Raw genomic sequence first — 22,869 nt, forward strand, 5'->3', positions numbered from 1 at the left:
CGGCTACAAGTGGGTCCCAGGCGGGCGGCGGGCGGGCGGCCGGGGCGGGGCGGGAGGCCGGCGGGCGCTCACACGCTCCGGCCGGCGGCCTCTCACCACGCCTCCGGCTTTGTGGGGGGGGGGGCTGGGGGGTTGGCGGAGAGCCCACGGCGTAGCCTTCCCGCCTCTATATAAACACACGCATCGCCTCGCTTAAGACGCCAATTCACATTGAGAGAAGCTTTTAAAACCACCAGCCCAGAAATCCTGCCTCCTGCTTCCCCCCTCTTTCATTGCCTTTGCCTTTTCCTCTTTCTTTTCCCCCTCTCTTCTCCAGAAGCAACTCTAGAGCGGAGCGACCGCGTCCCGGGACTGACTGCCTTTGCTTAATTGATACAATAGCCAGCTCGGGTTTTCACCGCCTCCCCCAACCCCACCCCGCCTCACCCCTCCAGCCTGCCGCCGCCGCCCCAGCCAGCCCGGGGCTCTGTCGCCGGCTGCGTCCCGTCCCGTCCGGGCTGCGCTCCGCCGGCTCCGCACCGGCTCCGCGCCGGCTCCGCACCGGCTCCGCACCGGCTCCGCTGCCGCCTCTCCCGCCGCGCCCGCCTGGGGGTGCAGCCGCGGCTCGGGGGCTCGGGCGCGCCGGGCTCTGCTCTCTCCGCTCTCCTGCTCCGGGAGCCTTCTACCCCCTCGCCCCCTAAGTTTCTGGGTTTGTTGGAATTTTTGGATTCAGATTTTTTCCTTTTTCCTTTTCTTTCCCCCTACCTAGGTATTTGAGGAAAGGATTTTTTTTTCTCTTTGACCAATCCATCGCAGTCTTTCTCCCTTGGCGTCCTGTCCCCCTTCTTTTTATCTTTTTATTTTTCCCCCTTGGAACAGAGGAAGGGGCTTACTAGAGAGGCTCCGGCTGGACAAAGTTTTTGCAAAGTTTTCCGAGTGTGATGGTTGTGAGCAGAGCGGCTACAGCAGCGCGGCTCCCGGCTTCACTCCAGCAGCCCCGACGCCCGCTATAAAGGGAACAAACAAACAAACAAAGTTACACTCCGAGTTGCCTCGTGTCTCCCCTTCTCTCTTCTCTCTAGGCGATTCCCCCCCACCCCCTCCCTTTCTCCGCTCCCCTCGCAGCCTCCACTCCCCTTCCCTTGGCCCCTTGCTCCTCCTGCCCCAGCCTAAGGTGTGCGGACCCCAGCCGCATCCTCCCCTCCCCCGCCGCCCGCGCCCGGGCTCCTCCGGCAGCCCGCCCTCCCCCGCCGCGGCCGGCGCAGCCAATCCCCCGAGCGGCAGCCAACATGCTCTTTGAGGGCTTGGAGCTGGTGTCGGCGCTGGCCACCCTCGCCGCGTGCCTCGTGTCGGTGACGCTGCTGCTGGCCGTGTCGCAGCAGCTGTGGCAGCTGCGCTGGGCTGCCACCCGCGACAAAAGCTGCAAGCTGCCCATCCCCAAGGGCTCCATGGGCTTCCCGCTCATCGGAGAGACCGGCCACTGGCTTCTGCAGGTAAGGGCGTGCACTCTGCACTGCTGCCCGGGGTCCGCCGGCCGCGAGCTCCGGGCAGCTGGAGCCTGGGTTGGGTCCGAGGGGTCTGGGGAGCGAGAGGCACCGGCCCCCGCCCCGCCCCTCCTCTCCTCTGCCTGCGGGGAGCCGGCTCACCCTGCCGGTCCGCTGCGCGGAGCCCTCTGAGGCCGAGCGCGCGAGTTCGGAGCGCGGGTAGGAGAGGACCCCAAGCGCCACAGGGTTCCGGAGACCTGCTTTGCCCCAACACGATCTGCCCGAGGCACCCGGGGGTCTCTCCGCGGCGCTAGGGTGTCGGGCTTGAGTTTCTTTCGCCTGGGCTGCCCTTAGCTCCCCTGCCTTCCGAGGTGCCAGCGAGACCCGAAAACAGAATCAGTCGGGAAGCGGAGTGGGGGCTGAGACGGTCAGATTGTCCCCCCACTTTAGACCTGGGCTGTGTTCCCGCCTTCTCCTTAGCGGTGCCAGGCACAGCCGCCCCGTCCAAGGTCCAAGCAAGTCTCTGTGTGTTTTGTGGTGGAAGAGGAAGGAGGTGACCCGAGGAAAATGGGAAGCCTGAGACCTGAGGCTTCTTGGCTTTCGGGGAAAAGGGTCTGTTTGCTTAGTAGGTGGGGACAGCTCAGCAGGGGAGAGACTTGGGCGAGGTGTGTGTGAGAGATTCCTGCAGACAGAATGGTGTGTGTGTGTGTGTGTGTGTGTGTTGGGAGATGCTTGTTGGAAGATGTGTGTTAGGAAATTATATATATATATATATGGACACCAGGGACTGAACCCAGGTAGATACTTAAGAGATTGCATGGGATTAACCTCACCAAGTCCTAGACGATCACTTTTACAATGTAATACACACCAGTTTTTTTTTTTTTTTGGGTGTGTGGGGGGAGATCTCTGTGTTAACCACAGGAGGTGTGTGTGTGTGCCCGCGCGCCCACGTGCGCGCCTCACCAGTGGATGCAGATGGGAGTTCGAGGATGAGTCCTGATACTCTTCACCCAGGCCCGGGGAAGTCAGGCGGGATGTGAACGCGGGTGCTGTTGGGTTTAGACGTGTGAAAGCTTGGCTTGAAAGTAACAGACGCGTGCAATCCGCGCGCACACCCCACTCCGCTCCTCCCCGCGGCAAGTGACAACGGCGTGGGTGGGGGAAGGCTAGCTGGGGGACGCGATGTTCCTCTGGCCTGTGGTCGTCCCAAGCCAAGGAATCAGCCCCTCTCTTTTGGGAGGTGGCTCGGGCCACGGGGGGTGGGGTTCATTTCAACCAATAGAGCTAGCCCTGCAATGAAATCCCCAGAGCCTCTCCTGAGCCACCGTCCCCATACCCTTAAAGGGTTAATTGCAGCGGTGGTCTGGACTTTTGGCAGGGAATTTAGAAATTAAAGTTACTCACAGGGGCATCGACCAGCCCCTGCCCAGTTAGAGTCAACCTGCGGAATTCGCGGTCTGTCGCTCCCTCCTTTTCCTGACCTTTCTCTGCCCCCCCATGTCCCTCTGACCTTCTCTCCAAATCCCACAAGAGCCCCAGAGGAGGCTGTACCTCCTACCCGCACAGAAATGGGGGGTGGGGGAGCATACCTAGGTCTCTTCACTCATCTGCCCCCCCCAAAGGTGGGAGGGGACGGGGTGGGGTGCGTCCTGTGCAGAGAAGCACTGAAGGGGTTAACGGGAACCCTCTGAATCCCAGCTGTACTTTTTTCGGAGTCATTTATCAGATTTTACGGGGGGACCTCCAAGGGCTCTCCGTTTCCACTGTGCGCCATCTAAACAGAGCCCAGGGCTAAAAATACAACATTTTTGTATAAATTGGACTCGCGGCCCGAGCGGCCGCCCCTATGAAAGTCCTCTTTGTGAAGACCGTGGAAACGGCGGACAAATAACTCTTTATTAATGCCACACACACAAAAAAAAACGCACTTTAATTATAGTTAGGGAGATCAGAGGCGGGAGGGGGGAGGCGGGAGAGAAGCGGCGGAGACTTCGGAAAATTCACAACCCAACTTTTGTGTCGAAAGAAAAGAAAAACAGAGGAAAAGGAGGAGAGGAGAGACGGAGAGTCAGACTGTGCGAGAGAGACGCAGAGAGCCAGGGGGGGAAGGAACCCCAAGCCCCCCCCCCCCGCCCCCGGCCCCCAGTCGCACCTCCACCCTCGCCTTGATTTCTCTTAAAGGGATAGGCGCCGTCTAGAAAGACAGCGAGGTCGGGGAGCTCTTCTGAGTCCAGCAACCGGGAATCCAGGAGGCGCCCCCCCCCCCAGCCCAACCCCCTCCCCCTTCTGGAAACGCGCGCGCCTGGGGCGGGAGGCGCATGTGGAAAAGAGATCAGGACACCGGGTTCTGCAGAGTCACTTTTAGGCCGGGTGGGGTGTGTGCACATCTACTTGGAGAATACTTGACCCCGGACGCAAGGAAAGTGGGGGTGGCGGTTCACCCAGTGAGGGAAGGGGGGTTCGAACTGTCCCTGCGGGGGCCACCCGACCCGGTGGGTCTGGAATACGCGGCTGCACCTCTGTCGGTGGACAGGCCGCGCGGTCCAGACAGGTGGCGTCCCCTCCCCGTCTCACCCCAGCGGCCGCGGTAGGAGAAGGGTTAAGGCGGGGGTGGGGTGGGGTAGCGAGCGCCTACGTCAAAGGTGAGCGGGACGCCCCCGCCCCGGCCCCTCGCAGGCCCCCCTAGTTTCCGGTCCCCGCAAGGGGCCGGCTCAGCCAGAGACTCCCGCATCAGGCCAGAACCCGGGCCCAGCACCCCCGCTCGCGCGGGGGCCAGGATCTGGTTACCTGTGCCGGCCGTCTCGCCCCACGGGGAGCGCCCTCCTCGGGCTCCCGCTCCACTCCCCGGCGGCGGTACGAGTCCAGCTTAGTTATTTCCAGGGCGACCTGCACTGGGAACATAGGGCCTCTACACCCGCGGGTCCCTTCGCGGCCCACCCCCTAGCACCAGGGAAACCTCAGCCCCCGTCTGTAGGGACTGCCTCCGGGCACCGACCGCTCGCCGCTATAAATAATCCTTGGCTTGCGGCCACCCCGCGGGGTCTCGCCAGCCCGTGGCCGGGAGCCTGGAAATATTTATTCGGAGAGCTCGAGGCTAGGGGCAGACGGGCCGGCTGGGGCTGGGGCTGGGGCTGGGGCTGGGGCGGGGTGGGGTTGGGTGGGGGTGGGGAGATTAACTCCGGGCTCCTGCCATCCCGGAGGCCTTTTCCCTCTAGAACGTCATTACTACAAAACAGTCTCCAGCCTCCCAGCATTATTTATTATTCTCTAAGCCCTACTTCCCAGTTCTCGTGCATGCTCTAAAAATAAAACCTACGTGCGCTGGGGGGGGTGGGGGGCGCAGGAGAGGCCCTCCCCCTCCTTTCCCCGCGGGAGTGCAAGCCCGCCCCCCCCAACACTGGGAGGGGGGTCCACCAGAGCGGGAGGTTGGAGACCCCTGAGCAGCCTCCCGTGTGACCCCCGCAGGGCTCGGGCTTCCAGTCCTCGCGGAGGGAGAAGTACGGCAACGTGTTCAAGACGCACTTGCTGGGGCGGCCGCTGATCCGCGTGACCGGCGCGGAGAACGTGCGCAAGATCCTCATGGGCGAGCACCACCTCGTGAGCACCGAGTGGCCGCGCAGCACACGCATGCTGCTAGGCCCCAACTCCGTAGCCAACTCCATAGGCGACATCCACCGCAACAAACGCAAGGTGAGCTTGCCTCCCAACCACCCCCCTCGACAGGAGTTCTCGGTGCTTTCCCCTCCCCCACTCCCATTTGCTCCCTGATCCAAGGTTTCCCGCCTTGACCACTGCGAGCTGGGATCTGGGGCTTGCGCGGGTCTTGGCTGGGGTTGCCCTCCTCCAGGCTCAAGGCTCCGCTCTGGGAACTACCAGGTGCAGAGGACAGAAAGTGTACATGGGGGGGGCGGGGTAGGGGTTGAGGGCGCTCCCACGACTGACCTCAGCGCACCCCACAAAACTGGAAAAAGAGAAACATCTGCTCTCCCCTTTTATTACTGTTTTTCTAAGGAATTCTGAAGGTCTGGAAGGATGCTTCAAAAACCACACGTAGCTTTCTGGCGGAGTTGTCCGCGGGTGGACGCGTGTGTGTTGGTGGTGGCGGGAGGAAGGAGAGAGCTGGGGGCAGCGGTTACAGGACCTGGCCTGCTAGAGAGATGGTGACCTGCTGTGCCCAGTCTGCAGCGTGGGGGAAGGGCGCCGGGTTGGGAGGGCAGCTCAGGCGCGGACGGGGAATCAAAACCCACCCCTCGCCCGCCCCCCGCCCCCCAGGAAAAGAAAGTGGGTGTTTGTCCTGTGGATTTCCAGAGCGCCTGGAAGAGGCGCGGAGGAGGCGAGCCAGCGAGCACTCAGCCCGCCTCCCCGTCCGCTCTGGGCTGCGCCTGGGTGGCTCCTGGCGCGGCCGGCACGTGCTGTGTGAACTGCAGTAACCCGAAAGCCAGGCCGCGGGCTGGGCGCCGGCTCCTAGCGGCCACAAGGGGTGTTGCGCGACCTCCCCTCCCTGCACTTTTTTTTTTTCCCCCATTGGATCAGAAGACTCACTTTCAGGTTCGAAACCTAAAGGGTGAGGCCACTTTGAAACTCTGGGAGGAGTGATGGAGCTCGGGAGAGGACAGTGGTGGGCAGCCTGCCCCTCCTGAGGTCTAGTGTCTGGGGTGGTCGTGGTGGACGTGGGGGATCCATGTTTTCTTTACCTGAATTGCCTGCAAAGAACAGTTCTTGGTGACAAACCAGAGGAGGCAGAAACCATGCCTGCACGCACCAGCTCCTCCAATAAAGCGTGTGATTCAGGAACTTTGGAAAGGAAACTCCTAAAGTCTACTCCATCTGCCCCTCTAGATCATCGTGAGAAGCTAATACTGTCGGGGGCAGGTGGGGGAGAGGATGTCTGGGAGTGGTTGGGAGGGGGCTGTAAGGAATGGGGAGATGTTAAATGAGTGTAGAGATTTCCTTTTAAGTCCATATGACTTTACCAGGACCACGTTCCAGATTGAAGAGGAAGCCCAGACAGAAAAGGCCTGGCTTATAGTCTGAGGCTGCTTCCTCATTGTATCTATCACAGAAGGGGACACTGAGGCCAGGAGGCAGAGAAAAAGCAGGCAGGATCTGCAGCACAGGCATCCCTGGACAATGATGTCCCTAGGCCACCAAGCAGAGCCCAACTTAGTCCAGCCACTTGTGGCATTGCCAGAAGCTGAAATGGGGGGAGGGGTGGCTCTGGAATGAAGAAGCCAGCTTAGTTGGGACTTAATTGTGAGGCCTTGGGGCTGTTGTTGCTTTGTGGTTTCAGCTACTACCTGCCTGCCTTGGCCTTCAGCCTCTAAGTAGGGGGGCTCCCTACTTGGGAAGTCCCCAAGATTTGGGCCCCCACTGTCTATTGGGAGAAGGGGGAGATGGCCCAGGTGATCACTGCTGTAGGCCTACCCAGGGAAGAAATGGGACAGGAGAGGAACTAAGAACCATGCATGGGCATTGCTGGTCTTCCTCTTAAGGGGTACTCTTGCTGTCTAGTTTCTTGGGGGGGGGTAGGAAATGGCTAATAATAATAACAGCAATAATAATAACTTCTGGACAAGCAGGGAAATATGGGAGCCTGATGCAGAAGCCCTCTCTGTACATACACAGAGTGCATGAGTTCCTTGTGTGCTGGTCATGTGGAATGTGTATGGATCCTATGCTAAATGAATGATAAAAGGCTATTTCCCCAAAATTTCTCTAATCACTTAGCTATACTGAACTAAAAAATAGAAGCTCTCAGGCTAAGTATAAACATCAAAGCAAGAAATAGGGTCCCTGTGTCAAGAAGCATAGTGTAGCCAGAGGGATAAGAAGAGAATACTCCAGGCACATGTTGGTGCAGGACAGAATGGCCAGTCTCCTAGAACCGAGCCCCCAGTGAACCCAGTATGGCCACTCCTGCTGCCCTCTCCAAGCCTGGTTGGATAGTGGGCCTGGTTGGGAAGTATGCATAGGAAGCCGGGCCCAGGTGTGCTGGGGCCTAGCTGGCGGGAAGCTGCAGAGTCACTGTTTCCATAGGGTTGGTGGCCCACCCCTTCTCTGGGAGGTCTGACCAGATGTGCTGGGAAGGGGCTCCTCACAGTCATTGCTGAACTCCAGGTGTTTATCCCAGCTGCCCTGGTGGTCTTGGGCCAGCGGAGGTGGGGTTGCCAGGGGGAAAAAATCCTGCCCAGTTTTAGAGTTCCCCAAGCTAGAAGCAGGCCTGTGTCGCTGGAGCCAAGCCCGAGCTCTCAAACTCCTCCTCTGATGTTCTTTCTCTACCTGGGACAACAGGGCCTCTGATTGATGAGGGGGTTTCCTCAGCCCACTTGACTTTTGGAGGGTGGGTGCAATCTGTTAGGGAAGGTTGGGGTTGAGGAGTTGGGGATTGCTCTGGCAGCTTCCAATGCCCAGCCTCTCACACAACTATCAGGCATTTCCTCTTATCCTTTCATTTCTTTGCACAAAAGGGCCAACAGCTTAGGGCACCCTGGACAGATGCCCTCCCAGACTGTGGAAGGCATCTTAGGAAAGACATTCAGCCTCTGTTCTTTGGAGCCCAGGAATGACTCCCCTACCCCTCCCACAGACTCCTTGACTACAGGCATGTCTGTGGTATAGGCTGAGTATGGAGAGCAGCTCTCTAGACTTCGGAGGGAGGGGTTAAGAAATTTTGCCTACCTGCCACTGCCCCTCACTGACCTGGCCTTGGGGTGGAGGTCAGGTTCAATGTCACTACCGTCCTCTCAGAAACTCTATGCATCCTGGGGTATGTGTGATGATAGAGGAGCCAGAGATGCCTGGACAGAAGGGCAGGTCTAGGAGGCACTTGTGTGGTCCTGGGGGAATCCAGCCCAGACTGCTTCTTGGGGGCTTCTGGCTGCAATGCCTTGCTCACCAGGCTCAGCTTGGGGTAGGGGTTCACATCAGGCATCCTTACTACAGGAGCTCTGCCCTGGTTCCTGGCAGAAGTATGATCTCTCAGGGTTTTTGTTTTGCTAGCTGCATTTGTCTGCCCAGAAGCTACTGTAGCACCAGCTGGTGGGCACAGGGGCTGTGTAGGGGGAAGGTGGCAGGAATGGATCTCTCTGAAGGTCAGCAAGGGAGGGAGTTCAGGGCCAGCTGCCAGGATGCCGGGAGTAGCACCTTCTTCTGCATGTCCTTGTGCCAGGCAGTAAGTAGTGGGTGGGCTGGCTCTGTGTGGGGGGCCAGCACCTTCTTCTGTGTCCTCCCAGAGTAGATAGAGGGAGTGGTCCAAGGTTGTGATGCTGATGTGTCTGCCATGTGTCCAGCCTTGGGAGACAATCGTAGCCTTGGCAAGCTTGGCTGAGGTCTGTTCATACCCCAGGTCCACCATGCCGGTCATGCTGTAGTTGTTTGAGCTTCTCTAGGCTGAAGAACAGGGACTGGGGTGGAGAGAAGCTGATGCCTAACCCACTGGACAAACTACTGATCTTTGCTTTTAAAATAAACCCACGACATGAAGAATCTGACGTTCTCTAGGACAAGTGAAGAACTGGGAGCAAGAGATTAGAAGGGGTGGGAGGAAAGGCTCTTGAGTGTGGCCAGTCACACTCTGGATTCAAATCTTCATAGGGTGCTGTCCTTCTTGGGCTTCCCCTTCTGGGGCAGATAGGGGCTTAAATCTGCCTAGAAAAGACTGCTGAGACCAACCTTCCCCAGCCTTGTGGTCGTCAGGCATTTGCCAGGTGCAGTCCTCCCTTCCTTGCCACTTGCTTTTGTTGTGTATGCAAGAGTTTGGGGAGACTAAACTCAGAGCTGGACTCAAGTGGGGGGGCAGGTACTATATTCCCCTTCTAGCCCCCAAATGCTGTGAGTATAGAAGAAGCCTGCTTGGACTGGGGGAAAAGGGGTGATGGGGGAAATTGATTGGGGAGGCAGCAGGCAGCCAGGGGGAAGTGGAGCCCACTGGAAGTGGGCAGCCCATGTCTCCTTCCCCTTCCCTCCTACTCTACTAGAATATACGTGCACACCTCAGGCTGGCCCCTGTGCAGGCAGCTGCCTCCATAGATTGCCCTGCTATTCTTTCTACTCCGCAGACCGTGGCTCCAGTGGCTTGGCGGCATGGCCTGTCCAGGCCCCCACCCTCCCAGGCAGCCTCTTCCATTCCTCCCAGTCTGAGTCACTGACAAGAGGAGTGGGTTCCCTCTCTGGCTCTACCCACTCTCATGGCTGCCTGTCCATTTGTCTGTCCATTCAGTAGCCAGCAAAGAAAGAGCAGGTTGTCCTACTGAGCAAGTCTGTACAGAGGACCCTGCAGGGTCCAGGGAGTCTCTCTCTTCTTAGCTATACAGGGGCAAGGCAGGAGTAGGAGGGAGAGGCAAGAGGAGCATGGCAGAAGGGAAGCATTTGTGGAACTGATTACAGGGAATTGAGACTGGATCATTACCCTGGAGGGTCCCAGATTCTGACTGGGAAAACCACCTGAATGTGGACTCTTTGGACAACTGGGGAAACCCATGAAGCTTTGGGGTGGGCTTCCTAGCACAGCCTTTAGGTTGGGAGCCTTAGGGGTCTTGAGAGCCCCTGCCCCAAATTCCTAGGACCCCAACCTTGGTGAGGTTGCTTTGCCTGGGCTTGGCTCCTGATGACCTTTGCCCTGCATTCTTGGCTCACTTTTGGGAATTCCCAGGGAAGCCCCAGAGGGAAACAAAGCCATCCTGGCTCCTGTTGCCACTGTGGTTAGGGCAGTTGGCTCTGGGTGCCTGGGAGCCCTTCCCCATCTCATGCTGAACCGCTCCTCAGGGCACTTTCCCATATGCTCCAGTCCTGACCCTCCCCCCAAGCCCCTATGTTGCCCAGACCTCCCTCTGCCCTGGCTGCCACCTCTGCCTCCTCCTGCCCTTTGTGGTGGGTGGTGGTTTCTGGGCTGCCCCAGCTTTGGGAAGTACCCACGTTGTTAACCCTGGGCACAGGCCCAGGGATGAAGCCCTGGAGTTTTCCCCGTGCTTGGGAGGCCCCAGTGCCTGTGGAACAGCTGGGTTGGAGGCAGGGACCTGGACTTGGTGACCTCTGAACAAATTACTTTGAGCCAGAAATGCCAGTGATTTGGGTACTTCTCTCACCTCGGGGAGGGAAGGTGGGGGTTTCCCACCCCTGTGGGACAGCCAGGTGGAAAAAGATCCCAGAACAGTCAGGCCTCTGGACGGGTCAATATGACAACCCTGGTCTTGATTGAGGTTCTTTCCAGAAGCCTGGGGCCTGGCATGTACAGGGTCTTCCTGGGCTTCCCTTAGCTCCTGACCTTGCTCACAGTAGACCCCCTGATCTTGGGGCCCTGCTGTTCAGTCCCTGGTTTCTCAGGGTCCCCCTGTCCCTCTTGATCCCCCCCCCCCAGGGCTGTGGAGAGTGATTCAGCTGGCCATCACTAGAGGGCGCAGGGACTGTAACCTTTGGGGCAGGGCAGGACAGGGCTTCCCAGTGGGTCTCCTCTGGCCTCTCCTCTTCAGAGAGCAGCAGTGGTTCCCCCTTTGCCCTTTCGGACCACAGTACTCCTTGTGGGATGTGTGAGAGGCCTGGGTGGGAACTTCCAGATAAGTCCTGCAGTGCCAGAGCCTGGGTTTCTCTGAGGAAACAGCATCTACTTAGGGATGTTGGCATCCATGTGCTCTGTGATTAAAACAAACCCCAGGGCTCCCCTGCTCCAGCCTCATCATTTTACAGATGAGGAAGCTGAGGGTGGTTTTTCTTTTCTTTTTTTTTTTTTGTGGTGGGGGTGGGGGCTATGACTGCACTTTGTTGGTGGCTGATAGGAAGTTAAAGCTCAGGTCGATGCAGGAGGTACTGACCAGCCTTTGTCACAGCTCCTCCATGGCAGGACCTCTCTGTCTGTCCTAGGGTGGCTGCCTCTAGACCTGGTATGGCTGTCCCCTCTTGCCCACTGAGGCCTGGTAATCAGAGCTAGCCTTTGGCCTCGCAGATGAGCCTGCCCAGCTCCCATGCTCCACTCTCTGCTTACCCCATGGGTCCTTGGCTGCTTTGTAAGGACCCCATTCACAGCCCCCAGACTCACCGACCACAGCTAAACCTGGGATACTCAGGACCCTGAGGGGCTGAGGGGCTGAGGGGCTAAGGCAGAAAGTGCTTCCTTCATCCACAAGCTTCTGAAAAGAGGTGGAAGCTGCAGTCCTCTTGGCAAGTCCCCGGGCCTCCACAACTGAGCACAGTGTGAGTGACCTGTCCAGGCCTGGGGTACCCTGGGCACCCTCTGCTGTCCTTCTACCTTTCAGCTGTCTCCAAGCTGCAGGGACAACCCCCAAAACTGCTGGTTTCTCTGCCCCCTTCTGGCCTCCCCCTTCCTCCCCTCCCTCTGCCCATCGGGGATTTCAGAATGAAAGTGCTATTGTGAGTACCCGGCTGGGCCACTGAAGGGCCAGCTCTGTTATTTCTGCAAACCAGCCCTCCCATTAGCCATGCAGGGCCCAGGCCAGGAAAATGTTACCTTTTCCTTCTTGAGCTGACTGCAGGGGAAATTCTCACATTTACAGTTTGTGCGGTGGTTGTGTTTGGGGCGGCAGGGGCAGGGGCCTGGCACGTGTGTGTGGTTTATACGGGTTAGGGCGGGGGCTACAGGAATATTTGTCCCCTTCTTCCCTGTCGTCTCTCCCCTCTCTGCCTCCCCTAACCCCTGTGATCCTGCCCTTGGTGCTGGTGGGTGGGGGACCCCTTTCTGCTAGGAGCGGGTGGAAGCAGTTGACTACAGGTGAGATCCACAGGCCACCAGTAGATAAACTTATACCCAACCCACCCCCATTGTGTGCAGGAGGGGGGTGTGGGTGAGGATAGGGTGGGAGGAACCTGGAAAGCAGAAGGGTGTGGAAACCTACGTGCTGGCTATTGCAAATGGATGAGCACACACAGGGAATTAGCATATCTTCTGCTGGGCTCAGTGATCTGTTGGGCTGGGAAGCCCACCAGGTCCTCATGCCTGAAGATCCAGTCACAGTGATGGCAATCTGATGGCACAGCTGCTCACAGATTTCTAAGCCATCTTCTAGGAAGTATTTCCCATGGAGTGAAAGCAGTTTGGGGTCTCAGGAAGTCCTGCTTATAAGCAAGCACCAAACTCTTTTGTCTTCCCATCAATGGAATGGGAAAGCTATGACTCTTTTTTTATCTGGTCTGCTCCTCTGAGGTCCCACCAACATGGACATGCCTCCCTGTGTCCTGAAAAGGTGGAAATGATTCCCTGCAACAGAGAAGTGGGCTCCCCTTCAGCTCGGCCCAGCCCCCACCCCCTGGGCCTACCCCATCACTGCAAATTTGTTGGCAGGTGGATTGCTCAGCCCTAGGGCTTTCCTACTGAGCTTATGTTTTTTCAGGATCAAGAAAGGAGGTACAGCTCAGGTCACCCCGTGAGTGACATGGAAGGTCCTGTCTGAAGAAAAATGCTTCCAAACTGTACTATAATCCTGTCCTCCTCTCACAAGACATAGCAGTTGGGAGTTCAGAGTTGGGGGGTGGGTGCAGGAGGGGACTGAGTCTGTCTGGGAGATTGTCAGAGTGAGGGCTGGAGCAGGCTGGTAGTGTGGGAGCCGTATCCTGAGCCCATCTGTGAGCTTGCTCTCCTCTGTGTCTTCCAGGTTTTCTCCAAGATCTTCAGCCATGAGGCCCTGGAGAGCTACCTGCCCAAGATCCAGCTGGTGATCCAGGACACACTGCGTGCCTGGAGCAGCCACCCTGAGGCCATCAATGTGTACCAGGAGGCACAGAAGCTCACCTTCCGCATGGCCATCCGTGTGCTTCTGGGCTTCAGCATCCCAGAAGAGGACCTTGGGCACCTTTTCGAGGTCTACCAGCAGTTTGTGGAGAATGTCTTCTCTCTGCCTGTTGACTTGCCCTTCAGCGGCTACCGAAGGGTGAGCACTGGGGCCTGGAGGGGATCCACGAACTCTCTTAAGGCTAAGGGTGGCCAATCACTAAGATGGACACAGAGATGGCAGGGCAGGGGAGCATTTTCATCAGGCCATCTCTGTGGCCTAGGGGCAGTGTTCCCAGAGAAGAAGTACTTCCTCTATTCTGCCCTTCCCTACTCTGACCAGCTGTGGGAAGAAGCCCTCAGTCACCCTGTCCTTCCATTTGGGTAACAGATGTCTCCCCTCTCCCCCTTGCAGGGCATCCAGGCCCGGCAGACCCTCCAGAAGGGCCTGGAGAAGGCGATCCGGGAGAAGCTGCAGTGCACGCAGGGCAAGGACTACTCAGATGCACTGGACATCCTCATCGAGAGTAGCAAGGAGCATGGGAAGGAGATGACCATGCAGGAGCTGAAGGTGGGCTGGGCTCCTCAGCCAGCAGCGCTGATGTTCTGGTGTCCACACTGGAGCCATGCACATAGGTTGGGAAGGCATCTGGCTGTCCTCACCCAAATGGTTCTGTTCTCTGGAGATCTTCTATGAACTTTCCTCCCTGGACAGGGCTGGGGCTAGGGCTGAGCCAGGACTGGGGCCTTGTCCCTTGTTGGCTGAGTGCACCAATGCCCAAGCTGGGTGGGTCCCCTTGCCTCTCCCCCCTATGGCTGTCTGTGCACTTAATCCTAGTGGTGAGTGTGTTCTCCTGGCAGCTGGCCCCCACATGCCCACCACACTCAGACCCATCCACCATTAAAAAAAAAAAAGTCAACATTTAGCCCTCAGAAACTTATGGAAGATTGGGTATCTGTGGTGTTAGCCCCATCCTCTCCCCATCATAGTCACTGTTTCAGTGCATTTCATGGTCACAGTAGCCCTGGGGGGCCATCTAGGAAATGCAGACCCAGAAGGAGAAGCCCTTTGCTGAAGGACGCCCTCTGTCCTCAGGGAAGAACTCTGGAGCCTGGGACCTAACTCCCATCTGACTCTACTCCTCCACACACCTGCCTATTCAGGAGATTTCCAGGCTCCCCTAGGTTGCCACAGTTGTATCTCCCAATAAACTAGAGGCCTGGCCCTGTGACCCTTGTGGGCCCCCAAACCCCAGCACCATGAGGTTCAGATGAAGCAGGCAGGACACACCTAGATGACAGTGGGGCTTGGAGGCCACTGGCGCAGTGGCATTGCAGTGATTCCTATTCTCTGTGCCGCTGCAGGATGGGACCCTGGAGCTGATTTTTGCAGCCTATGCCACCACAGCCAGTGCCAGCACCTCGCTCATCATGCAGCTGCTCAAGCACCCAGCTGTTCTGGAGAAGTTGCGGGAGGAACTGCGCACCCAGGGTCTCCTGCACAATGGCGGCTGCCCCTGTGAGGGTACGCTGCGCCTAGACACCATCAGTGGGCTGCACTACCTGGACTGTATCATCAAGGAGGTCATGCGCCTCTTCACGCCCGTCTCTGGTGGCTACCGCACTGTGCTGCAGACCTTCGAGCTCGACGTGAGACTGGGTCCTGTGGGGTTGGGGTGCAGGGGCATACAGGGCATCGCCTGAGGACTGGGAATGCCTCAGCCTGATGGGGGAGACCCTGCCCCAAATACTGGGTCAGTTAAAATCAGCCAGGTGTCATGTATGAAGCTGCATGCTGATCCTATTAGCAGGAGGCAGAACTAACAATGAGGGAGACTGGGGGGGTGTCCAGTGGAGTGTTTCTAGGGACACCGGGGTGGGTGAGTGGCAGCACAAGGTTCTAGAACTTTGTACACCTCTGCAGGCACTCACCACACCGCCTCTCCATCTTTTCTCCAGGGTTTCCAGATCCCCAAAGGCTGGAGCGTCATGTACAGCATCCGGGATACCCACGACACCGCACCTGTGTTTAAAAACGTGAACGTGTTCGATCCTGACCGCTTCAGCCAGGCGAGGAGTGAAGACAAGGATGGCCGCTTTCATTACCTCCCATTTGGCGGTGGAGTCCGGACCTGCCTGGGCAAGCACCTGGCCAAGCTCTTCTTGAAGGTGCTGGCAGTGGAGCTGGCCAGCACTAGCCGCTTCGAACTGGCCACCCGGACCTTCCCCCGTATCACCTTGGTCCCTGTCCTGCACCCCGTGGATGGCCTCAGTGTCAAGTTCTTTGGCCTGGACTCTAACCAGAACAAGATCCTTCCTGAGACGGAGGCCATGCTGAGTGCCACCGTCTAATCCCGCTGTGCCCGTCTGCCCCCAGCCTCAGCCCCGCTGGCTATGGGGGTGGGAGGGGGTGAAGGGTAGAAACCTGTGTGTGGGAGGGATCTGGAACCCCAGGATGGAGCAACGGTCCCCCCAGATCTTGCCCTCTCCTTTCCCTGACAAACCCTACCCAAAGCCAAAAAGGCTCTGTCCTTCTGGAGAAAGAGGACCCTCCTGGCTCCTGTTTCTCTCCAGTCTTATTCTGGTTCCCACCAGCTCAGTCCCTGGGGAAGGACATGGCCAGGGGCCCTGCATGCCAGTCACAGTGTTAAGTGTCCAATGGTTTGTGCTGCCACATTTGCTTGTGATCTTCTGAGTCTGCCTGTTCCCTCCATTTTTCTTGGATCCTTTCAGTTGAAGGTCAGGTGGTTGACACGAGGGAGGGAGGAAAGCTGTGGCCCCCATCTTTGGGGCTCTTTTCAGCACCCCATTCCCTCAAGCTGCAGCTCAGACTGAGGCTGAGTGTCCCTCCCAGGTATAGCCACACAAGAACAGTACCAAGTCTGAATCTGAAGCTCCGTTAGACTGGGAGTCACCAAGGTGGCCCCAGAGGGTGTGGTCAGCTGGGAGGGGGGCCCACTCCAGTTTATACCAGTTTGGACATTTGAAATTACCTATTGCTGCTACTTTTTCTTTCCTCTGATCTGGGAGCAAAGGGGCCCCAGGTCCTGTCCCCTCAGCACCCTTCCTGGTGGCCCTGGGGGCATACAAACGGGCATCCCTCCTCCCCTCCAGTGGGTCTTGAGCCCAACCCATCCCTGAGGTTCAGGGGCCACTTCCTGTGAACTCCCCCCATATTTATTCACCTAGATACCCTAACCTTGACAAGCTTCTCCCCCACCCCCTCACCTTGGTTCCAGCTGTGCCAGGCAGGACATCTGCAAGTGACCACCCCACCACCACCAGTCTAGGGTAGAGCAGCTCCTCTGTGGGTTCATCCTCTATCCTGGGGTGAATGCAGTGCTGTGCCTGCCTTTGTCTTCTGGTGCCCATGAGGAACTCTGTTTTGTTCTGTCAAGACCCCTGGTTATATTGGGGTATGGAGAGCCCCTTCCTGGCTGCTTCACCTTTGTGTCCCCCACTCCAGCTAGCAAGTATTTGGCAGGGGGGGTGCGAGGGGGGGAAAGATACGGGTTCGTTCATCTGACGGGAGCAAGGGCCCCATCACCCCTTCTTTAACGCTCATCCTTTGTCCTTAGCCCTTGGAAAGGTATCCTTGCTGTCCCTTCCCACCTCTCTGCCACTGTCTGCTTGGCCCAGCTATGGGGTGTGGGGAAGAGATGAAAGCAGGGGGAGGTAAGTGCGGAGGCAGTCCTTTCCCAGAGCCTAGGCCTGGTCTCTGGTGGTTGTGGGGAGGGTGGGAGGGGGGCTGCAGAAGGAGAAGGGGTATGTGTGATTTGTCAGATGTGATTTGGTTGAAAACTGACCCATCAGGGATGGATGACTTGGGGTAGGGGGAAGGGGAGGAGCTCCTGTCACTGCTATTTTGAGTGTTGGCAATTTGGGGTGCTTCCTGGGAATGGCTTGGGGGCCTTTGGTAATTCTCTAAGCAATTTTGTCTGTTTGCTGATTTTCCTTTGCTTTCCATGTTTCTCTGTTGCCTTTTGATGTTCTGAAAACAATGACTGCTCTTCACAAGAAAATCAAAACCATACAGAAGAAAAATGCAGACATCCATACCACTAATTACCTCTGCAGCAGTGACCGCTGTGAGCTACAGGGCAGTCAGTGGAAACCCCCCACCCACACACACACACACACACACCTGCCCTGAGGTCACCTTAAAGGAACGGACTGACCCTGAAACACTGTTCTCAATTGTTTCACTTGGTTCCTACTTTCCTACTCTTCAGAAATGGCGCAGAACAGATATTATTGGCAAAAAGGGACCTTGGATGCAATTAAGTCATGATTTTTCAATCCCTGCCTCCTTTGGAAAAAATAGGCAGAGATACATAAAAATCCATCAGAAACTTGCAGAGTTGCTGCAAGATGCACCAGAGTTTGGTAAAAAGCCCAGTGTCTGGATGGTTTATTCTTCTTTAGGCTGATCAGATATGCTCTGAATCATTCTTTTTTTTTTTTTTTTCCTATTTACTGAATATTTAGGAATGCAGTATATGCCTCTCCAGATAGGAAGACCCCACCGAGGGTGCAGGACCAGATGGTCTGAGAAGTTAGTGGTCTGCCCCTGAGGTGACCAGCCTGATGGGAAGCAGAGGAGATAAAGTTGGGAGTGGCGTGGGCGTGCCTGTGAAGGAGGGAAGAAGGGAAAAGGCTCATTTGCCTCCATGGGTCCCAAAGGCAACAAGAAGAGAACTGAAGAAAGCTCTTGACTGGCTGATGAGGGTTCCAATGTCAAAAACACACCCATCTCCCCCTCTCTGGGTCTGTCCATGTCTGTGTGTCTGTGTAAGTTTGCTAGAGGTAGCATTAGATGGGTGATGTTGTCTCACTTACCATTCCTAACTATTGTAACTTGACATAAAAAAGACAAAACCCCGCAAGACTTCCTGCCCTGGGCTTTGCAGATTGAAGCACTTTCGATGTTGGGCGCTGGCGTTTGTGCTCTGGGCCTCACCCTGCCCCTGCCCGGATCACTATAATATTATTTTATACACCTTTTTTTTCATAAATGTTATAATTTTGTGTCTGTCTTTATAAACTATTATAAGTACTATTTTTGTTATAATTCAAAATAGATATTTAGTATAAAGGTTTTGCTGTTAAATATTTGTTATTTAGTAAAATATGAATTTTCCTCTATTGTAAAACATGGTTCAAAATATTAATATGTTTTTATCACAGTTGTTTTAATACTGAAAAAGCATTTGTGTGTTTTGATATGAATCTGGTGCCGTGTGAGTGGTTTTGTTTTTTTTTGCTGTCACGTGGTTTTAATCTGTATATGATATTCCATGTTGCATATTAAAAAAAAGAATGTTGTGCATTTTGTGATTTTGGAAATACTCAATGTGGCTCTTTTATAGGCTTCCATAATAAACTGTGGGGACTCACCCTTGTTTGGCTCTCTAATCTCTGCATTCTCAGCCTCCCTTGCTGCAGTGCACAGCACTGGTCAGTCGGGAAGTTGTTTCTAGCTGTGTGTGTCCTGACAGCCCACCAGTCCTAGGTACAGCTCACCAGTCCTAGGTATAGTGAACTGCTAGGAGCAGACTGCCTGGGGGAGGGGAAGATGGCACTGGGAAAGCATGGCCCCCAGAGGCCTGCTGGGAATAAGACTACTGGGAGCTGCCTCCTCTGGCATAGTGGCATGCACTCTCCCCACTCCCTACCCCCTGAGTGCTCAGAACCTGTCCTCAGATCTCACCTAGCTTCCATCTTGCATCTGGAGTGACATCCTGAGACTGATTTGCAGCCTTGTGCTCCACATGGTACAACTCAAAGTCTATTTCTTGAGAGGGATCACAGGGTGGAGTAGATCCCCTGATAAAGTTTAGGAGGTGGGGGGGGTAGGGGTTTCAGAGGTAGGCAGTTACATTTACTGCACAGAGGGCTGCACAGTGCAGAGTGACACAGGGCTCCACCTGCCTGTTTGATGCCTGAATGCAAGCCAGTTATGATACTCCATGAAAAGTTGATGAAAAGTGAGACTTTCACAGTGATCAGAGGTGGGATGGTAAAGGGGACAAGCACCAGTGCTGAGACAAAGAAGATCCGACTGGCTCCCAGACAGGGCATTTAGGAGGAGGGCTATGAAGAGTCAAGCTGTGCACTGGGATTCAAGAGGAGATGAGAAAGGACAAGTGAAAGACCTCACTTCTGCCCTGCCTGGACCCCTCTGAGGAAGACTTGAAAAATAATATTTTGAGTGGCTGGAAGGTGACATCCCTGGTTGAATGCACACATTATCATGTGCAAGCACCCAGGTTAAAGCCCCCAGTCCCCATTTGCAGGTGAAGGAATGTTACAAGTGTTTCTCTTTCTTCCCCTCTCTTTTAATTAATTAATTAATTAATCAAGCATCAATTAATTTATTGTTGGACACAGAAATTGAGAGGGGAGGGAAGTTAGAAAGAGAGACAGAGAGACACCTACAGCTCTTCACCTCTCTTGAAGCTTTCCTCCTGCAGGTGGGGAACAGGGATTTTGTCAGGCTGCACCATGGAGAAGAGAGAGAGGAGATCCAGAGCGAAGAGGGAACACAAATCTTTATTTGCACGGGTACCTCAGAGTTGGGTGAGAGTGTAGTGGTTCGGGCCACGAGGAGGTAGCAAAAATTGGCCGCCTCCCGGACCACCCTCCCTTGCGCCTAATCACCAATGTGAACAGTGGGCAAGAGAGATGAGGGGTGGAAGAAGAAGGGCTTTACAGGGCAACAACCAGGAGTGACGTGTCTGGACAGGATTGGTTGAAAAAGGCACTGTGAGAATATCGTGGGAAGTGGCAAAGCCTGAGAGGACAGCTTGGCAGAGGTGACTGCATCTGCATAATTCCCCAGCAGGGTTTGAACCTGGGTCCTTGCACACTGTCTTGTATGTGCTTAACTAGGTGCACCATTGCCTGGTCCTTCTTTCTTCCTCTGTATCCTTCCTTACCCTTTTAGTTTTTCTCTGTTCTAACCAAAAAGAAGAAGAAGAAGAAGAAGAAGAAGAAGAAGAAGAAGAAGAAGAAGAAGAAGAAGAAGAAGAGGAAGAGGAAGAGGAAGAAGAAGAAGAAGAAGAAGAAGAAGAAGAAGAAGAAGAAGAAGAAGAAGAAGAGGAAGAAGAAGAAGAAGAAGAAGAAGAACAGGGGGTGGAATGTACCAAAAAGGAACGGTGGATTTGTTCTGCGGTCCTAAGTCCCAGTGATATCCCTGGTGGGGGAAAATTGTGGCTACAATTTTTCTTTTCAACATGACCAATCAGATTGGAATTCAGCTCAAAACCACCAGCAAGCCCCCATGCCCCCAAACACACACAGGCACAACCCCTGGACTCAAGGCTGCTCCCCACCTAGGTCCCAGACCCTGGTCACCAGATGAGAATCCCTAATATCTGAGCAGTGCCAGCAGTCCCTGTGTGACTGGCACTTTGCCCTGTTCTACCTGCTCCTCCTCGCTCCACTCATGTCTGCTGGCCCACACTCCCAGCCCTAGCCTCCACCCAGCTTGGAGAGAGGGTGCCTGGATGATGTCCTAGTTTTCTACAAAGCAAAGCAGAGTCCTACAATGGCAGGGACTTCCGGGACCACAGAGAAGCAGAGTGTGTTCCCTGAACAGGAACCACCTGCTCCACCCAGCATGTGGGGGCCACTCCCAGGGTCTCCCTCACACAAAGACCTCCCCAGGCTCCAGCAGGAAGGTAGAAGTCTCTTGGTGTGAATGCCACCTCCCTGGGGAATGTGTTGTGGGGGGCAGAGATGAAGGAACTGTGGTCCTGGAGCTGCCCTCGGTCTGACCGCCATGGTGCTGGCAGACTGCAGGCCTGTCATCACCCGGTCTGTCCTTGCCTCTCCCCTCTGGGCCTGGTGGGTCGGTGACGTCCCCCACACGACTGCATGTCCCCCAGGATCTCCTGGCCTGGAAAGAGAACACAGGCCACTGTGGACAGGCAAACACGGCCACTGTTTGTCCAGAGATCAGGGCGCCAGTTCGGAGGGAACTCACAGACCGCACATTCTGCCACCTCCCAGCACTTTTCCAAAACAGCTTGGCTTTGGCTAGGCTTGGCTGTCCGGGGTGGCTGGGAGCTGGAAGCCAGGAACAGGGCAGGGGAAAGCAGAGCCCTGGGGCCAAGGGGGTGAGCTGACCAGGTGAGGGCAGAGACCATGCTGTGCCAGAACCAGCCTGCTCAGCTCTGACGTGACTTGGAGGGGAAGGAGAGTGAACAGGAGAAGGACTGAGTGTGTCTGTGTTGGGGGCAAGAGGAAAAACAAACTTGTCTTGCCTTGGAGAAGTCTTCAGGCTGAGCCAGTCAGGCCAGCTCTGTGACCCCTGGGATTCTGAGCTTGTGTAGAGGCAATGCTCCTACCTGGTCTCCCTCTCAGCAGAAGAGATTTGTCTTACTGGCCCTGAGTTCTGCCTCCACCACCCCTAGGGACTCTCATCTTATTTTGCCACTTAGTCTTTTAAAATATATATACATTTAAAAAATATCTTTTTATTTATTTATCACTGGATAGAGACAGAGAAAAATTGAGAAGTGAGAAGGAGATAGAGAGGTAAAGAGAAATAGAGACACCTGCAGCTTTCCCCCTCAAGTACGGACCAGGGGCTTGAACCTGGGTCCTTGTGTACTGTAATGTGTACATTTAACCAGGTGCACCACTGCCTGTCTCCCCACTTATTTCAGTCTTTTTGTTTTTTTTAATATTTATTTATTTATTTATTCCCTTTTTGTTGCCCTTGATGTTTTACTGTTGTAGTTATTATTGTTGTCTGTCTTCATTGTTGGATAGGACAGAGAGAAATGGATAGAGGAGGGGAAGACAGAAAGGGGGAGAGAAAGATAGACTCCTGCAGACCTGCTTCACCTCTTGTGAAGTGACTCTCCTGCAGGTGGGGAGCCAAAGGCTCAAACCGGGATCCTTACTGCTTGGCCTTGCACTTTGCGCCATGTGCACTTAATCCACTACGCTACTGCCTGACTCCCACTTATTTCAGTCTTAATCTCTTCTCAGTGAAGAGAACCACTTTCCTCTACCCCCCTCCCAAACCCTGGTGTTTTAAGACTGACTCCCTCCAACTCATCCCCTGTTCTGCTGAGCAGGGTGGTGACTGATGAGCCCACAAGGTCTCCCCTGGGAATGTAGCACTGTGGCGGACTTCTGGCAGGAGCTGGGCCTGCCATGGAGGTGGTCCGGGGGACAGTTGAAGATCCTTGGCTGATGGTGGCTCTGTCCTTTTGAGCCTCAGGTCCACTTGAGGACATCAGGATTCTGGGGAAGGAGTGTGGGTGGCCTGGAAGGCAGGTGTGCCTGGGCATCGTCCACCTGCCTGGCTACTGGCCCCTTCTCCCTGGCTTGTCTGCACTACTGAAATACCATCTTGCCTTGCCTGGTGTAGACTTGATATTTTGACAGGTCCTTCCTTCCCACGGCTTCTCCCACTAGTATACTGGTCTAGAGTCCCTCTGAACCAACTGATTGGCAGAGCACATTGAGAGTGATGCAGCAAGAAAGCCTCATCCTGAATCCAAGTCCGTTGAAGACAGGATGCGTCTGAAGTAGAAGGTAGTAGCAGAAGGGAACCAACCCCAGGTAGAGACTGCAGGCGACTGATTGAAGTAAAACCTACCCCAGAACACAGCTTAGCATGGAGGACATGGAGTTAGCAAGGCACGGGGAAGGCCAGGGCTATGGAAGTGA

The 22,869-nt window shown here is 55.5% G+C and overlaps 1 protein-coding gene and 1 long non-coding RNA gene across 2 annotated transcripts; one reads left to right on the plus strand and one right to left on the minus strand.

Annotated features, from left to right (window-relative positions):
• Positions 1-811: 811 nt before the first annotated feature.
• LOC132537475 (uncharacterized) lies at positions 812-1,853 on the minus strand. Its single transcript, XR_009548920.1, has 2 exons — positions 1,626-1,853; positions 812-986 (listed from the first exon to the last, which is right to left on the minus strand). It is a non-coding gene; the product is annotated as an uncharacterized LOC132537475 (long non-coding RNA).
• Positions 984-18,578, plus strand: LOC103114054 (cytochrome P450 26B1). The gene is made up of 6 exons (XM_007523675.3): positions 984-1,472; positions 4,932-5,156; positions 13,067-13,342; positions 13,598-13,753; positions 14,548-14,832; positions 15,142-18,578. The coding sequence occupies exons 1-6, from the start codon at positions 1,269-1,271 to the stop codon at positions 15,532-15,534; spliced, it is 1,539 nt and encodes a 512-aa protein (XP_007523737.1). The 5' UTR covers positions 984-1,268; the 3' UTR covers positions 15,535-18,578.
• Positions 18,579-22,869: the final 4,291 nt, after the last annotated feature.

The sequence above is a fragment of the Erinaceus europaeus genome, chromosome 3 (genome assembly GCF_950295315.1).
Source record: "Erinaceus europaeus chromosome 3, mEriEur2.1, whole genome shotgun sequence".
Classification (NCBI taxonomy): Eukaryota; Metazoa; Chordata; class Mammalia; order Eulipotyphla; family Erinaceidae; genus Erinaceus; species Erinaceus europaeus.